Raw genomic sequence first — 22,150 nt, 5'->3', positions numbered from 1 at the left:
CTTCTCATCAGGCATGCACATATCCACGATTTTAGCCAAAAAAAATTTTGTTTTGAACTCACTGTTATAAACCACGATTTAAGCCAAAAAAAATTTTCTTCTGAACTCGCTGTTATAAAACACGATTTTATCCAAAAAAAAAAAAGGACTTGTGTACTCAAAACATATATATTAAAATGTGATCAGAATATCACTTATGTTGTTGGTAGCTCAAGTGGTAGTGCAATGGTGATGCCCAGGCAGAGGCGTGGGTTCAAACCACACCAACTCCTTCTCAATTTTCAAAAAACTCAATTTTCAAACAACTACCTCGGCATCACCATTGCACTACCACTTCAGCTACCAGAAGAAAAATATTTTTGGCTAAAATCGTGGTTTATAACAGCAAGTTTAGAACAAAATTTTTTTGGACTAAAATCGTGGTTTATAACAGCGAGTTCAGAAGAAAATTTTTTTTAGCTAAAATCGTGGTTCAGAACAGCGAGTTCATAATAAATTTTTTTTAATTAAAAGCGCGTTTTGTAACCGCGATTTCTTAATCAAAATCGCGTTTTGTAACCACGATTTTAAGATTTTCTAAATTCCACGCGGGACAGGCCCAGAAATGTTGAAATCGTGGTTGTGAACCGCTAGTTAGCTTATTTTGGGAATTCTTTCAAAACTAGGCTTAGTTTGGGAATTGAATTAGTATTTTGACTTATTTTGGGAAATGGCCCTAGGTTGTGACCTTATATAAATTATAAAGTGTTGGTAAACTTGATTTATACATAAAGAAATTTGATTTATACATATTCGTGACCACGCTTGTAAGTAAAATATGTAAAAACGTGTTTTCAAAACACATTTTGAACAAAAATTCAAAACCAGCACTCCCTCTTATTTGTCACAGACACTGACACTCACTCTCTCTATCTTTCTGTCTGAGACAGACACCAACAACACTTGCACTCACATGAAACATATATAATTTTTAATATATATAAATTTTATTTTATACAATTCAGAACAATTAAATTTTTTTTAATTTAATTTATCTTTTTAAATAATTTATTTTTCAAATTATTTTTATTTTTTCCAATGAATTTTTTTTTTTCAAATAAACCTCAGGGGTGTCAGTGTAATTTACCTAAAAAAAATTTACATTTTAAGAATTAAAGTAAAAAAATAATCATTTTATATAGTTGATTATTATTTGCTATTATCAATTATTATTATTATTATTATTATTATTATTATTATTATTATTATATATATAATAAAATATTGGTATGAATATTACAAAATAAAATTTATATATATTAAAAAGCCTATATGTTTGATGTGAGTGTGAGTGTTGTGGGTGTGTGTGTCAGAGAGAGGGATAGAGAGAGTGTTTGTGAGTGTCTGTGACAAACAAGAATGAGTGTTGATTTTGAATTCTTTGTTGAATTTTTACATTTTGCTTAGAAGTGATTATTATCCACGGGTCAACAGTAAAACCGTAGTTTGCAACCACGTTTTCTGAAAATAGAAAGAATTACTTAACCACAGCATGGTTGTGTATAAATCAAATTTTCTTAATCAGATTTACTTTAAAAAAATAATTACTTCAAAATTTTTGTATAAATAAAATTTCCTTAAAAGCGTGATTTGTAACCTAGACAGATATATCAATAATTTTGAATATGAAGACATTACGAAGATTCTTCTTTTATTTTTCTATTCATATAATTTTATACTATAATTTGTATGAAGTATTGTATTTATTTAGTGCGATTGGACAATACTGGACAAGTCATACAAAAATCTTAAATCATAGTGTAACTTTTTCTATGAAATTATTATTTTTTTCATTGAGTTCAAATAACTCGACTGATTTTGTATGACTTGTACTTAATTTTAATTTCAAACATTGTTCACGTCATTTTTTATAACTGGTGGTCAAATTAGTGAGATTTGTGGACAATTAAAGAGAAGTTACTTTTATTGACATTATTCCCTCTGCCAATAAGGACCTTAATGACAAAGTTATTTGATAGGTTATTTCCTATGACATTATTCCCTAACTTAGGGAAATAACCTCATCCGAAATAACGTAGAAAATAACTTAGGGAAATAACATAACAAAAAAATTATCGACCTGAAGCGAGTCAAACTTGAGTTTCATTAATATTAAAGAGCTCTCATTATGTGTTAGAAATTAGGTATGCTCCTTTCAGATCTCAAGTTGAACTCTCAGTATGTTTCATTAATTGAGATTTGTCGGATCTACGTGGAATGGACGTTTGGTGTGGATTGTAAAATTAGTTGATAAATACGTAAACTGATTCAGACATCCGACTATCATAAAAAGTTATAACTTAATTGAATAAACATAATGCAGGCGCATAGAGAATAAGTCAATTGGATAATTCAAGTGGGTAAAAATTATCGAGAATGACTCATTTTATAAATCCAATATTTTAATTTTTTCAAACATAATTCCTAAACAAATTTGTTTTTTTTTTTTTTTTTATATCAAATGTTTTCATAATAGCATTTTCCATGACGACTTGGAAGGCCTCTTTTGGCAAAGAGGTAAAAAGTAATGTTTTGACTTCTAATTTTTTGTGGATCAAATTAGTCGACTTCTAATGTTTATATCAATTTTTTGTAGATCACTTCTAAAAAGTCATTTATTTATATCAAATTTATAAATGAATTTTAAGGAGGAAAAACTCGAAAATGAAATTCAACCGTAAATGGGGCAAGAAATTCAAGTAAACTACACTTTTTATATTTAACCACGATTACATTTGAATTTAGTGCATAAATTTAGTCAAACCAATTTTTCTTATCGTAGGGGCATGTGGCATCAATGGCATATTTTAAAGTTTTCTTTTATTTTTTATTTTTGGGTTAACATTCTAAGTAGTTAGATTTTTAATTTGTTAATAAAATTTTAGTGCACTACTTAAAGGGTCACCCATAGAAAATATTAAGCAGGCCTACACCGACATAAAATTCAATTATCTGACTTTTCTATTTTGCCATATCCCTATCTCCAAAATATATATATATATATATATATATATATATATATATATATATATATATTTGTTCCTGGCCAAAATGATGAGAAAACTTCCATAGCAATTTCTTATCACAAATTTTGTTCCTTACTTTTCAATTTCTTATTCTTACTTAAAAAATTGAAAGTTAGAACAAAATTATTTTTGTTACTTTATTAATTTTAAGTTATTACTACTCCACATCACCTAATTAATAATAATTTTTACAGCCAAATTAACGTTTCTCTTTCTTATGTAATTATTATTATTATAGATAATTATCTGTTCATTACGTAAAAATTATTTGTTCCTAAAAAAAATTATATAACATTATTTAAAAATTTTAACTTATCATAAATTTCTTAACCCCTAATTTCTGAAACCATAACCCTCATTTCTGATTTCACAATTTAAAACCGTTAATTGAAATGATTTTACATTCATCAATTCAAAACCCTAATTCAAAACCAAAACCCTCATTTCTGATTTCACATTCAATAGAAAACCATAACCCTCATTTTCTTATTTCAAACATAATATTTAAATTTTGCTAAACAGATGCAACATTCAACAGATTTCACATTCAACAGATGTCACATTGAACAGAAATCTGATTTCACATTCAATACAAATCTGATTTCACATTCAATAGATTTCACAATTATAAACAGATTTAAGATAAATATAAACCATTCAACATTCACATTCAACAGATTTCTAAACAGATTTCACAAATATAAACCCTAACCCTAACCCTAACCCTAATTTAAAATTTAAGATTTCACATTGAACAGATTATCTATAATTAAAATTCAACAAATTATCTATAATTAAACACATTCAACAAATTCAACAACAAATTATCTATAGCAAAAGATTTCACATTCAACAGATTATCTATAATTAAAATTCAACAAATTATCTATAATTAAACAAATTCAACAAATTATCTATAATTAAAATTCAACACATTCAACATTCACATTCAACAAATTATATATACTTAAAATTTCACAAATATAAACCGTAACCCTAATTTATTATTTCTGATTTCACAACATTTTATTCACAAATATAAACCCTAACCCTAACCCTAACCCCACATTCATGAACCCTAACCCTAACCCTACATTCATGAACCCTAACCCTAATTTATTCACGAATATAAACCCTAACCCTAAGCCCACATTCATGAACCCTAACCCTAATTTATTCACATTTTCACAAACACAAATATATTCACAAATACAAATTCTAATCCTAATTTATTCACAGTAAAATAGATGATAGAAGCCATACCAACGAGAGAGAGAGACAGTACTGAATCAATCAGAGGGAGCTCGAGAGAGAGAGAGAGAGAGAGAGAGAGAGCAGGTAGCTCGAGAGAGAGAGAACAGAGTGAGAGGAGTAAAGAGCGAGAGAGAGACAGCAGAGAGAGAGAGGAGAAAGCGTGAATGCAAAACACGGGGCTGGGGGGGTTAAATATAAGTTTTAAAATCGTGGTTGTGAACCACGATTTCACTTAAAGAAAAAAAATTTGTCCTAAAATCGTGGTTACAAATAGCGAGTTGATAATTTTTGATAAACTCATGGTTATGAACAGCGAGTTCGGAAGAAATCTATTTTTTGATGAACTCGTGGTTTCAAAAAGCGAGTTCAGCATGAAATCGTGCTTGTAAAAAGCGAGTTCAAAGGAAAAAAAATTTAATTAAACTCGCGTTTCGTAACCGCGAGTTCTTAATCAAACTCGCTTTTCGTAACAACGAGTTTCAAATTTGGCAGGTTTCGCGCGACAGGGGTGGAAAAGTGTTGAACTCGCGATTGTGAACCGGGAGTTAGCTCATTTTGGAAAATCTTTCAAAACTAAGCTTAGTTTGGGAATTCCTTTATTATTTTGGCTTATTTAGGGAAATGCCCCTATAAAAAGGCTTTTTTAAGTTTTCTTTGACACACTACTTTTAAATTAACTTATTGGCTTAAAATAAGTTGATAAATAAATTGTTACTTACAGAAGTTAATTTATTTAGTAATCTCTTATTTAACTTATTAGCTTTTTAACTCTTCTATGCATAAATAAGGGTAAGCAAGGTCTGGATTAGACTGGATTGGGGTAAAATCAGGACCAATCCGTTATCTACGGTTCCTGAAAAATTGGAACCAATCCAATCCGTTTAAATCATGAAACCAATCCAAACCAATCCATTTAAATACGGATTGGATCGGTTTAGGACCACGGATTCACATAATTAAATAACAAAAATATATATATAACACTTTAATTTCATAAAAATATAAACATAGCGCTATATTAGTTTCACAATAACAACATCTATTTCTATAACAGCGACATATTGTTCTAGAATTTAAACAACCATAAGAAAACTGGTTTCACCATAAGTATTTAAACCATTACAAATTAAAATTAAAAATTAACAAACAAAAGTAATAAAAGAAGATATTATACAGTTTTAGGTTTGAGTTTAGATTTTATATAAAATAAGAAAAGATACTATGGGGGAGGATGTATAATAAAAATATATATTATTTGTATGCGGTCCGGATCAGTTCCAATCCGGAACCGTGGAGTTCAATCCAGAACCAATCCGTGTACTACGGATTTTTAATTCTTCAATCCGGAACCGAACTGCGGATTTAAAAAACCAATCCAAACCTATCGGATTAGACTGGACTGGATCGAATTACGGATTTTACAGATTCCTTACTCAGTCCTAATAATTAGAGAAAACACAGCTTCGATAGAACTGAACAAGATTTGGTTTTGGCATGCATTAATAGAACTATGAAAAGTGAAATTGAATCCAATAAATTAACATGATTGGTGCCACATCGGTTTGCAAGTTTTGTTGATTTGTATAGCACTAATCATCAAGGTTATACAAGTAACCAACAATATATACAGAGAGTGGGATGCCAAAAAGCCAAAACTGGCAATAGCATCGAAGAATGAAGAACCTTTTTTAGGGCTGTTAAAATTTAGAAAACACCATCTTCAGGCAGTTTGCTTACTTTGCACCCTTGTACATGTTGTCAACAATGTTCTGCAATGCAACACAAAGATTTCCCCTTAGTACTGTGCCACCCAAAAAAAAAAAGAGTACTATAAAGTAGTCATAAACAGAAATGACAAATTAACAAATTCCAAAAAAGTTAATTGGAAATTTAAGTCGACTAAAAGTTCTTGCATGCACTAGTTGCTTGGCAGATGGCAACATGGAGTGAACTAGAAATCTCCAATGTTCAAACACTCATGGCCAAGGGCGGAACCAGGATTTTAACTCGAGGGGGTCAATTTTTGGCTTTTCTTCTCCACAGATTATTCTAATACATATTTTTCTACAATGAAATGATTTCCTCCTGATTCCTCTCAAGTCTCACCGGAAAAAAATTAGAATTCTAATACACATTTCACATATTTCAAAACATTTTTGGGTCAAAGCATCTAGTCAATGAACATAGTACAATGGCATGCCATGAGATTCCTTGAGAGAATCAAGAAGAGCTACCTGGTAGTATTTGAGCAACTGAGGCCTCTTCTTCTTGAATGTTGGGGTCAGAAGGTCACGCTCCATGTTGAATGGCTCGGGGTCAAGATGAACAGCTTTTATAAATTCAAACCCGTTCAACTGCCAGGCACATCACAAAAGTTTCAGAAATCTTCTGGAAGTAAATAACGTTTTCTTCCCCTCTGCTAACTCAGATTATTATTCAATTATCAAATGGAAGTAGAAATGAGAGGTGGTTGGAAGTGTAAAAGACACAAACCTTCTCTTCCTTTCCAATCCGTGTGAGCTCTACAAGTACGTTTTGTTTTGCCTTGGGATTTTCACAGAGGGAATTGAAATCCCCAGGTACACCATTTTCTTCAGCCCAACGTTCAAGTACTTGCTTATTTGGGTTTACAACAGCAACAAGGAAAGACTCAAAGCTGTTCCCATATACCCATATCTGAGATTGAAATTCAGACATAATCAAACACAAGAAGATTCTGGAATAAACAAAATGCTCAATCTCCTAGCCCCAAGTACAGGCATAGATTTGACCGTTCATTAATGCTGTGTTTGGTTGGGGGATTTGGGGAGGAATTTGGAAAGGGAAATGGAAAATGTAGGTGAAATGTGAATAAAATATACCTATATTTCACCTAGTTTCACACACTTTTTCTCTTTCCCTTTCCAAATCCCTCTCCAAATCTCCCAACCAAACACAGCATAAGTCACTCTAAGGATTGTTTCCAACAGGAAAAAGTGCACAAATGTGAGAAATGAGAACATTCTTAGCAGATCCATAAGCATGCACAAAAGCATGAATGAACCAAGTATATAGATATCCTCAAGTTTTAACAAGAAAGAATAAGTTGGACCTCAGGATGCACACATCAAAATCAACCTATGGCAAATATCTTGTGCCTTAAGGGCATGTTTGATTGGGTGGATTAGAGCATGGGATTGGGATTATTAATCCGTGAAGCCAATTATTCTATGTTTGTTTTAATATTTTGATTTAGGATTATTAATTCAATGGATAATTAATCCAACAAATTTGTAGGATTATTAGTAATGGGGTAGGGGTGGGATTATTAATCCAATGGATATTAATCCAATTGGATAGTGAATACCACACTAATTTAATAGGATTATTAATACTTCACTATTAATCTTGTGAATCAAACATGACCTAAGTGTAATAAAACAAAAAACAAATCTGATGGGAAAAAAGCATGTAAATGCAAACACTAATTTTGTGAGATATAATCAATCATAAAGACCTGTGTCAAGTTTCTTCCAGTGCTTAAAAGCACACAACATGCACAAATTAGTTTAGCAGAAAAGGGATTGAAATTTAAAATAGAACGCACTGGAAATGTGTGTGTGTGTGTGTGTGTGTGTGTGTGAGAGAGAGAGAGAGAGAGAGCATATGTAAGGTAATACATAAAAAGAATAACTTTTAACGGTCAAGAGGTTCACACAAACAATATCAGAAACAAAAGAAGACCACATTATAATGTCATAACAGTCAAGAAGTATTGAAACAAGGAAAATGCTATGGATCCAAGTAAATTACCAAATAAATTACCAAACCTTTCACATGGGTGTGGGACCCACACACATGTGATTTGTGTGGATCCCACACCCATGTGAGAGGTTTGGCAATTTATTTGGTAATTTACTTGGGGTCCCTAGCATAACTTTTACAACAATATCAGAAACAAATCCATGCTCTCATCACTAGAAGGACATTGTTGGTAATATCTACAACGAATACATTCCATATTTGTTGACAACAATTGGAATGCTCACAGAGACAAAACTGAAACTTATATTCCATTTATATATTTACAATAGTTCAGAGGCATACCGAGTCAATACCAGTAACAGAACCATAAACATTCTCCAAGTTTTCAACTGCAACGTATTCTCCTTGTGACAGCTTAAAAATGTTCTTCTTTCGGTCAATAATTTTCATGCTCCCATTGGGCTGCCACTCACCAACATCCCCTGACACAAACATTGTTAGGGGCAGGGTTGACTAAGAAAGAAAATTATGAGCACTATATCAAATTAATTATGAAAGACACTGTCGTAGACAAACCTGTGTGGAGCCATCCATCAATCAGGACCTCTTTGGTGAGGTCTTCACGTTTGTAGTACCCTGAGAACAAGGTATCGCCCCTTATACATATTTCTCCGCGTGGTGTGCTTGAGAGGGCATCATATCCCATTTCAGGAATAGATTCTAGGCACACATCCACATTAGGCACTGGAGGACCAACAGTACCAAGCATACCCAGCTCATTTGGTAGTGAGACAAATGTTCCCACACAGCTTTCTGTGAGACCTACATCACAGAAAGAAAACAAATTAAAAAAAAAAATTAAGTTTACTGTATGATAATGGATATACAATGGAAGATACCAGTGCTGAATTAGTAGAAGTCTCTATTCATGGGCAGAAACAGGGGGAATATGGCACTGAGGTAATGGATTTAAAGAAATTTCATCAAACTTTCTTAGAGGCCTTCAAAGCGAAGTGTAATAGAACTCATTCCCAAGTGGAGTTTAAGCAACAAAGAAACATATATCAGCAAGCTGTCTCAAATAGGCTGATAAGTAACAAAAACCACTTCCAAAGGGAGGAATGAGTGAAATTCAAATGTACATGCTAAAAAGGCAGATAAAATAAGTTAAATTGATATGTACAGATTTAAAAGGACAACATACCATATCCTTGCAGAACATGACAACATGCCACCACCCGTAGAAAAGCTTCTACATGGGTAGCAAGAGGTGCTGCTCCAGATAAAATAAGCCGTACATTTCCGCCTAGCCCATGCTTTACCTGAGAATGGAGTTAAAAAGAAATGAAAGCCACATTAAAGATTAAGTTTTGTATATATGGTCCCATGAGAAAGTAAAAGAGGAAAAGAAGAATGAAAAGCTGCTACAAGAATATGTCCACCACCTTATTGAAAACAATTTTGTCACAAAGTGGAGCTGCATCTACATGTTTACTCCCCTTCTTCATGTTATGTAGCTTGCCGCAGCATTTGTTTAAATGCAAATAAAAATGAGACAGCACAAAATAACAACAAATTAGCTACCTTACAATTAAAGCAAACACTGTAGAAAAATCCAAGTCCCTGTAGATACACATAGGGTAGCCACAGTTTATGTTTCGTACACATGATGCATAAATGGTTGTGCCCCCTTTTGATTTGTGCCTTTTAATACGAAATCTATCTTATAAAAAAATGCATGATGAATGAGATGACACTTGAAATAGGAAGTATAAAGTACAGAGTTCTGATCTTAAAAGGGTAATTTCAAGGTTATATAAATACAATGAGAAACAGAATTAAGAACAAGAAATTGTTCCAAAGGAAAAAAATGACCAAAATTTTGGAAGAATTGAATATCTAGTCACAAATTTTTGACCAATCAATATATGGTTGCGATGATGTCCTTCAAGAAGTGATGAAAGGTCTTCAGTTGAAAGGGTTAATAAATAAAATAGAATCTTCAAATGAAAAGAAATTGATGTGGGCATAAGTGATTCCACAAGATATCCCTATTATTCTTTTCTTTTTTTTCTTTTACTAGGAGGTTAGAGATGCGGAGTAGAACTTACTATGAGTATGCAAAGTTGAACATAGTATTTTTTAAGAGACCCCCAGATGAGATCTTCTGTTGCAAACCTGAAAATAAGAACCGGAGTTCGAGAATAAAATGCATGAAACTTGAAGTTATGTTTTGCACAGAATGAAATTATGAAAGAACACTATGTGCCTCTGAAATGAGCACCATTGTATTTAAATTTAACTCTGCCCTCATTAACCATTCTGTTTCTTGCGTTCTCTATTCATATTTTAATAGTCCCATGGCAGACCAAAATAAAAAATTATCAAAATTTAACAACTTAAAATACACTGAATTTGTTTCATGCTTTCTAGAGCATAAATGTTTTTGGAATTAAAACAGAACACAAAAATAAATCACTAACATTAAATCTTTTACTGTTTCATATTTTAGTTGATTACTGTGTGATGGATCAATACCACTGCAGTTGATTAAAGCCATTGTGTTTCATTATCTGCTACCGATGAAAGTGTCCCTTTTAGGTTCTATTTTGCTCAGAACATGTACCAACTTGCATTTGCATCCATTGAGAAAGAAAAAACTTACCTGCATAAATTCTATCCAGTACTCGGGGAACAGCACAGAAAATAGTAGGTTTCAGCTCACCAATATCTTCAGTCAATAGTTTGACATCCTGAAGATGTAACAAACACCGAATTGTTACATTGAACTCTAATGTGGAAGGAAAAGAATTGGTAGTCATATTACCCCTCGCCAAAATCCTATTGAGCCGCCAATATTGATAAAACACTCTTCAATCACTCGATCAAAGAAATGTGCCAGAGGAAGATATGAAAGATATACATCCTTTTCAGTCAACTGTAAAATTTTCAAATGGATGTGCAAGAAATCCTAAATAAAGCAGAATAATTTAGATTAAATCAAATAAATAGCCTGCCACGTAGATTTATGAATGTAAATTGATTCACATGCTTACCAATTCATGAACGCTCCCTAGCAGGCACCTCACCCCAGCTATAAGAGTAACAATGCTATTATTGGAAATCAGAACGCCCTTTGGGTCACCAGTAGTGCCACTAGTATACATTATTGTACAAATGTCACTTTTCTTTTTTACTGGAGGATCATACTGTTTATCATCTCCCTGCAAAACTGATAGGGTGAAATTCAAATCGAAGTAATAAATAGTCAATGGAAGTATCATCCATACTTAGCCCCCCTTGGGGAAATGGTATCAGATCAATTGGTGATTTATAAAAAATTTCCAATTCAAGAACAGATTTTTTTTAGGGATGCACCACATAATATTTGAAATTAACATTCAGTACTAGAGGCAACGTATATATAGCACACATCATTTCAAGTGCAAAATGCCTCAGATTTAACCACAATTTACTTCAGAGCACCATCAGATTTAGTCAATAGTACTCAACCTATCCTATAACCCAATGTAATAGAAGTAACACGATGGAAATAACTGGATCTTAAAGTGAAACATATTTTGACTTTTGACCTTATATCATAACCCTGAACCAATACGACTGCCTGCCTGCAATATGGAAACACACCAATGCCAGTGACCTCTTGTGCCAGCTGTCAACTCCAGCATATCATCTAAGTTATCCTCAAACCACTTTATTATTAGATAAACAAGGATCCATAAAATGCAATAAAGTGGCACAATACAATGATTTTTGTAATACAAAATGTGCAGTACGCCATCCAGCATCCCTGCTTTGAATTCAACAAATTTCACGTGGTACAATAATGGGCATTATTCAAAACCAAAAAATTATTAACAAAACAACCAGATATGAAATGAATAATGGATTAACAGAAGTAGCTTACCAATAACAAAAATTCATCCCAAGCATATATAGCCAAACCAAACTTTTCAACTTCTTCTTTTTTGTTCAGGAGTAACCTTGCCAAAGCTCACAATTGCTATATCAAAAAATGAATAAAGTATTATTTCTTAATGCCGAATGCAAATGCAAACTGAATATTGTATCAAATACAACTTACTTTTCAAGTATTTCGTTGCACTAGGAAATGTTTTCAGCACCTGAAAAGGCAGAAGAAAAATTAAGACGCGTAATCCAGACATCCTATTATATTTTGTTCTATTGCCACCATCTTAGCACTAAACACAATAAAACTACAACAATAAGTTGGACAGAAATGGACCTTTCAGAGTATTGAATTATAAATGAAGTCACATAGAAGATGCACCAAATTTTGGTATCAACTTGAACATATTCATCAAATCAGATCAAGATACATCCACGAATATCTCATAACAACCTTAGTCGGGACACCAATCATAAAATGAAAACCTGTGTACCTCAGGAATCTTTTTCTCTTGATCAACACATAATAACCATATGTAAAACTCCAAAACGAATCAAGTTGATGATGAAAAATAATTAAACCACAGGTGAGAGATTCACTGCTCATCACTGAGTCTTTAGTTGAGGTTGGGATGGACCAATACCACCAACAGGTGACATATCAAATTTTATGAAATTAAACAAATCTTTTACTACATGGCTTTACTGTTAATTGAATTCCAGCCAACGCATTATGTGGTGTGCATTGCATAAATATTTTGAGTCATCAACAAAACAAAATCCACCACTATAGCAATAGTTATTATGAACATAAATCAACAATTTACCTATCTTTACTTGAGGCAGAATTCTCATTTCCAAAGACAAGCCCAACAACCCCTTGTACACGATTCGGTAAATTAATCACGTGTAAGCATAAGATTAGTAAAATGGCACTTACCACAACAACACATCTGAAAATTGATTCCAAGACATGTATATTATAAACCAAATACACAATAATGAGAAGTTATCAATTGAAAAACTAACTGTGACAAAATCCATATTGAAAGATGACAGTAAACACTGCTGAATAGCAAGCTAATGAGAGAAAATACCTCGTACCTAGACTAATGAGAGAAAATTCCTTGTACCCAGACATCAAATCCATCCTTTGATACAAATGGACCACTAAAAGTCAATCAAACCAAAGCTTTCTGAAAAATAACAAAGAAAAAAACCCTCGACAGTGAACAATAACTGACCAAACTAAACAATTTGATCAAAACTACAAAAGTACAGAGATATCATTCTACATTACTAAGAAGGATCACACTACGATATAGTTAGCATTCACATATACACATACATATACATACACTTGAAGGGTAGAACACGTTACGCACATACGCACTTTATTGGCCTTGTTCAATGCAGTGTATAAAGCTCTGCCGATAGCTTCTTTTATTTTGGAATTGCGTGCCAGAGTGTTTAGTGTTGCTTCCACTTATAGCTTATAAAAAAAAATAGCTTAAAATACTAATTACCGGAATGCTGAGGAAGATGCAATTTTAACTTTTGTTTTTTATTATTAGATTTTAACTTACAAGAAGCTGAACCAAACAGGACCATTATGACCCATCGATTGAATTTTACTGTTTGAAAAAAATATTTACAAACTTACTGATCACTTCTCAGAGTCAATTTTTGAATCTGACATGTACAACCGGCCAACATTCAAAAATACATTCTAAAACAATGTCAGAGCAGTGACTTTCATGAATAACTGGCTAATGTGTGCATATTACTAATATCATTGTCTCCTTGTCACACTTATGCCCAAAACAAGTCTTTTGACTAGTAGTACAATACATATGACATCAAAGCACTGATTGATAGCATATTTTTATATACTATTAAAGAAATTAATTGTCACAATTGATAGTGAAAGGACTTTAGTGAAATTATAAAAAATGCAAGGGCCAGAGTGCAATATTACACACACACACTCTCACAGAGAGAGAGAGAGAGTTAGGAAATGAAAGTTGAAATAGAAATCCTACCTTATCTGACTCCACTATCAATGCAAATCAGCAATTTTATTTTAATTTATTTTCAACACAATAACACAATAGGATGACTACAAGGAAATTTTCATCTCCCATTACCTCCAAAAAATGTTAGCTACTCAGCTTACTCTGCAATTTAAGAAATGTTGATCATGAAACATTTCATCTCCCACACACACACACGTACACACACACACTCAGAGAGAGAGTTAAGGAAATGTGGAATGGAAATGTCAATACTTTCCATTTGATACCCAAATTTTGTATGGCAAAAAGAACCTACCAAAGCAAGAATATGGAGAAAAATGAACTACCTTTCACCATAAAAACCACTCCCTACATCTCTACATCTCTACCCCAACCTCTACATCTCTGTCTTCCTTCTGTCTTTTTTCCCAAGAGTTACATCTCTGTCTTCTGTCTTTTTTCCCAATGGATCAGCAAGTTGTTTTTTCTCAACCACCACCACGATCCATTATTAAAAAACCCTCAAAATTTTCCCGGATTCTTCGATCAATTTTTGGCAGCTGCGGCGGGAAGTCGGTGGAGAAGACATTAGTTGAGGATGAAAAAGATGGGAATACAGATTATGTTTCTTATTTTTCTTCCTCCGGCTTGGACTCGGATTCAGCTTATTCTTCAGAGGAAAAGGGCAGTAAAAATGGAGAATCGCAAAATGAGTTTCAGATGGTGACAGATGACAATAAGCAAGAACTTCAAGTGGCTGACTTGAAAAGGGAGTTGACAGAAAATACTGAAGAGAAGGAAGCAGAGAAGATGATCAGTGATTTAAAGATGGAAGCTGAAACGTTGAATGGTGAGAATTCAAAGCTTTTACAAGAACTTGTCACCGAATGTAGCCAGCTGAGGGAGAAATTGGGTGAGAGAGAAAGGGAACTTGCGAGTCACACCGAGATGCATGAGACCCATAAGAGTGAAACATCAGCTCGAATGAGGGGTTTAGAACTTGAGCTGGATTCTCTGCGTACCCAGAAAGGAGATGAAGTGAAGTTGCTGATGGAGAATCTCAGCGCGATTGAGGAAGACTACGGCTACTTTGAGAGCCGTGTATATGAAATTATGAACGCGTTTCAAGGTGCAAAGAACAGGGTCAGGGAATTGGAAGAGCAGGTGGACTCTCTACGGAACCAGAACACTAATTTGGAAGAGCAGCTAAGAGGCAAAACGCACGAAACTGAGACTGATCAGATGCCAGGGGTCCAAGAAAAAGAAGAAAGGAAGAGCTACGAAGATGAAGATGAAGATGATGATTTTGAGTTCCCCACCCCTGCCGATGAGATCATTCCTGTCTACCCCATTTTTGGCAGAGATGAGCTCGACGGAGTTCCGGAAGGAACCTACTGCGTCTCCGGAAGAGTGAAGCAGCCGGTGGCCGGAGGAGGAGTGACGGTGGCGCAGGAGAGAGATCGGAGGAGGCGGTTGTTGATGCCGTACAGGCAAGAAGGGTTCTTTGCTAACGTGAAGATGTTGACCAGAAATGTCAAGCAAATTGGAAATGCTCTCAAAGCTATCAATAGCAAAGTGTTCTAAATTTTTATTTTTATTTTATTTTATTTTTTGTATTTACGTATATTATTATGATTTTTAGTTGATTGTGATATTATGGTGGAAGCTTTATCAGTTTAGTTTTTAATTTAAAAAATAATAATTTTACCTTTAGATTCATCTAGATAAGGTACGTTAGAAAAATAAAAAATTGACATAATTTTAAATAAAAAAATCACTACAAATAAAAAAGTTTGAAATAAAATATAATTTATTTAAAATTTTCCGAACAATTAAAACTTAATAAACTTAAAAAATATATTAAAAATTTAGTTTGTTTATTATTCAAGTCAATTTCAAATGAGTTTTAATATTAAAAAAAATGACAAATTAAGTTAAAATAGTTTGATTTTTTTAAAAAAAGTTCTATAATACATGTAAATTATATCCTCCAATCATGATTGAAGTTTTTACGCACTGATTTAAGTAAATATTTCAATAAAAATTCTAATGGTAAACTTTTATTCTGTTTGGAAATTGATTGTTGCGCTATTACGTAATTTAGTGGGCTTTTTCAATTATTTTAAGTATTTTTTTTACTTATTTAATTTAAATACACCTAAAAAGTATTAAAAAAAATATGAACATAATTTTAAAAAATCACTAAATACAATTTTTTTAATATTTCTTTATAAATATTTTATTTTTTAAGTCCATATAAGTTAAGAAATATTTTTTTAAAAATATTTAAAAATTTCACTAAAAAAAAAATTAAAAATCATTTTTAAAATCTTAAAATCAAACCGTCTTTAATTTTTATTCAGATTTTTTTTAAAAAAAAATATATCTCATCATATTTTAACAGTGTTATTTACCAAAATGTTGGATGTTTGATTCAATATTTAAATTAAATCTTTTTTCATTTGAGTAAAAAATGAATAAAACTCAATTTGATATAAGTATGAAACAAAAAGTTTAAATAAATTTTGAATATTTTTTTACCAAAATTTTAATTTGAGTCAATATATGGATGTAAATGCATTATGCATAATTTGATTACAAGAACATCTTAAGTTCAATCTCATTCAACTCATTTGGTTGATTGTGACACGGTTACAACCAATATTTTTCTCAAGCTCTAAGTTCAGAATAAAATTAGATTAAAACTCTAAATAACATTCCCAATGACTGGTCTCAAGACATTAAATAATTTTGAAAAATTCTAAGTGCACATAAATTGGATTATGTGCTAGACTTGAATAGTTTTTCTAATATGGTACATGAGTCACGCAAATTGTTCATGGTCCTTTGCATTGTAAAACAAGGTAGACAGTTCTCAAAAAATATATAAATAAAAGAAAAAAAAGGTAGAAGTTAAGGAAGCTCATAACTCAGAGAGAGAGAGAGAATAAAATCCAATCTGTAAATGACAAATGCCCTTGTGCTTAATTTGGAAACAAGTAGAGAGTAAATAATCACACATTCTGGTAGTATAATTATGTAGCAAAATGATGACAATCTAACTCATTTTTGTGTGTAAAGGCAGGTATAGACAAACCACAAACCAATCCAGAAAGCAAGAACCGTCGCTGTGATTCCAGGTAGCCAAACTGAGAACATTTTTCAATCCCAGTTGCAACACGCCCCGGTTAGGCCAACAAATCATGTCCTCAAGCTGGAAAAACACATGTCAATGTAACGTTGAAAAAACTTATCTGCGACGTCTGTTTAGGACCATCTCCGGATTGTCTTTCCTCATCATGGCAACAAACTCATCGTAGTTAATTCTTCCATCCTGCAAAAGAATTAAAGGATACATTTTCGAAGTGCCAATTCATCATGAGTTTTGGAATCAAAAGACAGTGCATTTATAATCTAAAAAAAACAGACACTTCAGCGGAGGAAGCGTATGGTGATCACGATACTTCAGCGATACTTCTTAAACCCTCTGAACATGTCATAAGTGATAACTTTTTTTTATTAACAATGTTCTGCATTCTTCATAACACAATTTATGCGTTCTTCTAAATATATTTTGAAATATTTATAAGATGCATATAACATGTGTATTACAATTTCTATAATTGTTTTGCATTCTTTAGAATGTAATTGTAACATACAAGATATCTTGATGTTTTAAGTTACAAAATATATAAACATTCATATGTATGATATATAATAAATTTGTAAAAATATGAAATTTTAACATGCCACAAGTGTGTCGTGTCTTGCATTTTTGAAAAATAACATGTTCGCCAGTCCGAGTGTAGTTGTTGGATGACAAAGAAACATGGACATGAAGTACTATATTTTTTCGATATGAAATTTCTATGTATGAGGAGAATAAAAAAGGCTAGATAAGCATTGCATTAGTAAAGGAGAGAAACCATACGTTGTCTATGCCAACTTCTGCAATAATCTCCTTTATTGTTTTCTTATCGCCCGTATTATACTTCTTCAGGGCGTGCTCCAATTCTTCCATTGTGATGTACCTAAATTAAGAGGCAAGAATGACAAAGCATAAATTATTTAAGAATCAGTCCTACAACTATGTTTAGGCGAAAATGGGAACAAAAATTGCTGTAATGATGTGTAACATAATAAGATAACAATAGATTTGAGAGAGGAGCTTACCCGCTCTTGTCCTCGTCAAAATATTCGAAGGCAGTGTATAAGTGGTGCTCTCTTTCCACTCTATTCATATGCATCATAGCAGTTATAAATTCAATGTAATCAATTGTTCCATTTCCATCCACATCAGCCTGGAAGAACCATGATATTTTAGTTTTAACATCTGCAGCTATATACTATGGATCACATTTGTCTTGAAAAAAATGGACAACAAGTATGATTTCGATAATAGACCGTATATTTTCTTTAAAACAAATATGATCCAATCATATGGCTACTAATATTCGATCGTAATTTCTTACATGGATGATCTACTAGGCAAGCACTAAAAGATGAACGGTCTAAATTAAGTTCAACAAATCCTACCTTATCTGACTCCACTATTAATGCAAATCAGCAATTTTATTTTAATTTATTTTCAACACAATAACACAATAGGATGACTACAACGAAATTTTCATCTCTCATTACCTCCAAAAAATGTTAGCTACTCAGCTTACTTTGCAATTTAAGAAATGTTGATCATGAATTTTATCTCCCCCCCCCCCCGACACACACACAGAGAAAGAGAGTTATGGAAATGTCAATACTTTCCATTTGATACCCCAATTTTATATGAAAAAAAAAAAACCTACCTTTCAAGAATATGCAAAAAAATGAACTACCTTTTACGATAAAAGCCACTCCCTCTCACAATCTCTACATCTCTGTCTTCCTTCTATCTTTTTTCCCAAGAATTACATCTCTGTCTTTTGTCTTTTTTCCCAAGAATTACAATGGATCAACAAGTTGTTTTTTCTCAACCACCACCACAATCCATTATTAAAAAACCCTCAAAATTTTCTCAGTTTCTTCGATCCATTTTTGGCAGCTGCGGCGAGAAGTCAGTGGAGAAGACATTAGTTGAGGATGAAAAAGATGGGAATACAGATTTTTCTTTTTCATTTTCTTCCTCCGGCTTGGACTCGGATTCAGCTTATTCTTCAAAGGAAAAGGGCAGTAAAAATGGAAAATTGCAAAATGAGTTTTAGAAAGTGACAGATGACATTAAGGAAGAACTTCAAGTGGCTGACTTGAAAAGGAAGTTGACAGAAACTACTGAAGAGAAGGAAGCGGAGAAGATGATCAGTGATTTAAAGATGGAAGCTGAAACATTGAATGGTGAGAATTCAAAGCTTTTACAAGAACTTGTCACCGAATGTAGCCAGCTGAGGGAGAAATTTGGTGAGAGAGAAAGGGGACTTGCGAGTCACACCGAGATGCATGAGACCCATAAGAGTGAAACATCTGCTCGAATGAGGGATTTAGAACTTGAGCTGGATTCTCTGCGTACCTAGAAATGAGAGATTGAAAAACAGAAAGCTGATGAGCATTCCAGTCTTCTGAAGAAACTTGAGGAGAAGGAGAAAGAAGATGAGGATGAAAAAGATGGGAATACAGATAATTCTTTTTCTTTTTCTTCCTCCGGCTTGGACTCGGCATCGGTGTTGCAGATTGAGAAAAAACGACTCGCATTCGCATTCTTGAAACTGTTTCAAGAATGTGAGGCAAACCTTGAAGTTGCTGAAATTCTGAACGCGTTTCAAGGTGCAAAGAACAGGGTCAGAGAATTGGAAGAAACAATCAAAGAGGAGTCAGAAAAAAAAAATTGCTGATCAATGGAAGATGCTCCAAGAGAAAGAGGGTCTTATGGTACAGGTGAAGGACCTGGAACGGGCGGTGGACTCTCTACGAAACCAAAATAGTGATTTGGAAAATCGAATTTTTGAATTGGAGTACCCTAATTTTCAAATCCTGATCGACGGAGTTCCGACATCTTATGCATCTGCAGTAGCGGAGTCGCCGGAGAGATGTAAGAAGAACAACAAGAAGGCCTCCGAGAGAGCAACAGAAGTAAAAGTCCCCGGAAGAGTGAAGCCGATGGTGGCCGGAGGAGGAGTGACGGTGGCGCAGGAGGGAGATCGGAGGCGGTTGTTGAAAATTCGAATTAAATATTACCCACTGATTATTTAAGTAAATTGGAAATGGTCTCAAAGTTGTTTTCTGGTAGAAGAACGCCAATCAATAGCAACTTGAGTTTTTTTTTATTATTTATTATTTATTTTCTTATTTTTTATTTATGTCATGTCTATTATTATGGTTTTCTTAGTTGATTGTGATATTATGGTGGAACTTTCACCAGGTTGGATTTTGATTTTAAAAATAATAATTTTACCTTTAGATTCATCAAGATAAGGTAGACTAGAAAAATAAAAAATTGACATAATTTTAAATAAAAAAATCACTAAAAATAAAAAAATATTAAAATAAAATATAATTTATTTAAAATTTCCCCGACAATTAAAGCTTAACGAGCTTAAAAAATATATTAAAAGTTTAGTTTGTTTATCATTCAAGTCAATTTCAAATGAGATTTTTAATCAAAAAAAAAATCTCAAATTAAGTTAAAATAGTTTGATTTTTTAAAAAAAAAGTTCTATAAGACATACAAATTATATCCTTCAATCATGATTGAAGCTTTTACGCACTAATTTAAGTAAATATTTCAATAAAATTCTAATGGTAAACTTTTATTCTATTTGGAAATTGATTGTTGCGCTGTTACGTAATTTAGTGGGCTTTTTGAACTATTTTAAGTTTTTTTTTTACTTTTAAAATTTATTTAATTTAAATATACCTAAAAAGTAAAAAAAAAATATGAACATAATTTTAAAAAATCACTAAATACATTTTTTAAAAATATTTCTTTACAAGTATTGTATTTTTTAAGTCAAATAGTTCAATAGCCAAAAAATCAACTAAAATAATAAAGTTTCCAAACAGGCCATCTAGAATATTGAAGGTAGAACCAACACTAATAGGGTGTTTTGGGCGAGGGGAGATTCTACTCACTTTGTTTGGTTTTAATTTTCAAATTTTATTTTTTGAAAAATTTTAATTTTTTGTTTTTCGTATTTTTTGTTTTTACTGAATTTTTTTTAATTTTTTTTTAAAATTCGTATAATATTTGTGAAAAATCTTTAAAAATTTCACTAAATATCAAAAATACAAAAAAAAAAAAAAGATATGAAAATTCAGAACATTTTTCATATTTTTGTATATTTATTAATTTTTAAAAATATTTTTTCACAAATATTTTACTATTTATATACATCTAAGTAAGGTACATCCAAAAAAGTAAAAAAAAAAACTTAAAATTTTAAAAATATTCACTAAAAACAAAAAAAATACGAAAAATAAAAAACTCAATTTCTAGAAAACTGAAACTAAACACATTTGAGATGGAAAAATATGGTCCGGATTGGGCCAAGGTAATACCAGGCAAATTGTGGGCCGAACACATTTGGGCCGTGGTATCCCAACTCCACCCAGAAGTGATTTTTGCTCGGCAATGGCAAGGGCATGTGGAACCGAGCTACTTCACCTTGTCGGCGCGGAGGCCGGTCAAGTGAGGGTCCACGGTTTATGCGTTGCGCGGTTGGAGAGCACACATCCATAACTCGGCGATAAGGCTCATGCCTGAAGCTCGGCAAGAAGGACTTTGGTTGACCGGTATGACTAATCTTAAGCTTGGCTTCGCCGAAATGCAGTAGAGCATGGCAGGAAAGGAGCTTGGTTGTGGGCGGCACCTGGGCATGAATCGCAGCGTGGCCGTTAACAGCCGAGATGTTGAAGCCCGGCTGCCGAGCCCCCAGAAAAGTGGGCTGGCAGTCGGGTAGGCGATGTTCAACAAGATTTGTGCTGACAGATAGGGTAGCAGAACCACGTGTCGAGAGATCACTAGGAGTAGATTTGGGGCGCAGAAGGTATATAAGCAAGTCTGCGCCCCCCCATGCTGGACACACGGACATTTGGTAAGAGAAATACTTACACTCAACTCTCTTCTCACTCTCTCCATCCTCAGGTGTGTGCTAACTTGATCGTCGGAGGGGTTTTCCGGCCACACACCGCCGGGTAGCTCACCGCTGTTGT

At 33.0% G+C, this 22,150-nt stretch overlaps 1 protein-coding gene and 1 long non-coding RNA gene across 16 annotated transcripts; both read right to left on the bottom strand.

Moving 5' to 3' along the window:
• Positions 1 to 5,788: 5,788 nt before the first annotated feature.
• On the bottom strand, positions 5,789 to 15,571 carry LOC114257586 (long chain acyl-CoA synthetase 4). Of its 15 annotated transcripts, none has more exons than XM_082906506.1 (16): positions 14,325 to 15,571; positions 13,091 to 13,189; positions 12,821 to 12,872; positions 12,169 to 12,208; positions 11,992 to 12,087; positions 11,120 to 11,287; positions 10,891 to 11,034; positions 10,729 to 10,816; positions 10,175 to 10,241; positions 9,509 to 9,580; positions 9,268 to 9,385; positions 8,640 to 8,885; positions 8,406 to 8,545; positions 6,813 to 6,995; positions 6,554 to 6,673; positions 5,789 to 6,088 (listed from the first exon to the last, which is right to left on the bottom strand). In XM_082906506.1, exons 10-16 carry the CDS (start codon positions 9,569 to 9,571, stop codon positions 6,053 to 6,055), a joined length of 906 nt encoding a protein of 301 aa, XP_082762632.1. In that variant the 5' UTR covers positions 9,572 to 9,580; positions 10,175 to 10,241; positions 10,729 to 10,816; positions 10,891 to 11,034; positions 11,120 to 11,287; positions 11,992 to 12,087; positions 12,169 to 12,208; positions 12,821 to 12,872; positions 13,091 to 13,189; positions 14,325 to 15,571; the 3' UTR covers positions 5,789 to 6,052. The 15 variants fall into 15 exon arrangements, with proteins under 15 accessions (XP_082762632.1, XP_082762641.1, XP_082762631.1 ...); XM_082906515.1 differs by having other exon boundaries at positions 10,891 to 11,001; positions 14,325 to 15,544; XM_082906505.1 differs by having other exon boundaries at positions 14,356 to 14,511.
• A 1,399-nt stretch (positions 15,572 to 16,970) lies between these two features.
• LOC145807746 (uncharacterized) lies at positions 16,971 to 18,315 on the bottom strand. Its single transcript, XR_014351102.1, has 2 exons — positions 18,182 to 18,315; positions 16,971 to 18,039 (listed from the first exon to the last, which is right to left on the bottom strand). It is a non-coding gene; the product is annotated as an uncharacterized LOC145807746 (long non-coding RNA).
• Between the last annotated feature and the right edge of the window lie 3,835 nt (positions 18,316 to 22,150).

The sequence above is a fragment of the Camellia sinensis genome, chromosome 14 (assembly GCF_055761805.1).
Source record: "Camellia sinensis isolate YWXY chromosome 14, ASM5576180v1, whole genome shotgun sequence".
Taxonomy (NCBI): Eukaryota; Viridiplantae; Streptophyta; class Magnoliopsida; order Ericales; family Theaceae; genus Camellia; species Camellia sinensis.
Note: the sequence above shows the minus strand (reverse complement) of the source record. Positions and strands in the feature narration are given on the sequence as shown.

What these genes read in the sequence shown, in the direction of transcription:
- LOC114257586 (XM_082906506.1), bottom strand. Translation starts at nt 9,571, where the DNA reads ATGAAGAAGGGGAGTAAACATGTAGATGCAGCTCCACTTTGTGACAAA. An exon ending in TGATGGATGGCTCCACACAG is followed by an intron (nt 8,546 to 8,639) that starts GTTTGTCTACGA and finishes TGTTTGTGTCAG; the next exon opens with GGGATGTTGGTGAGTGGCAG. An exon ending in AGTTGCTCAAATACTACCAG is followed by an intron (nt 6,089 to 6,553) that starts GTAGCTCTTCTT and finishes GTTGCATTGCAG; the next exon opens with AACATTGTTGACAACATGTA.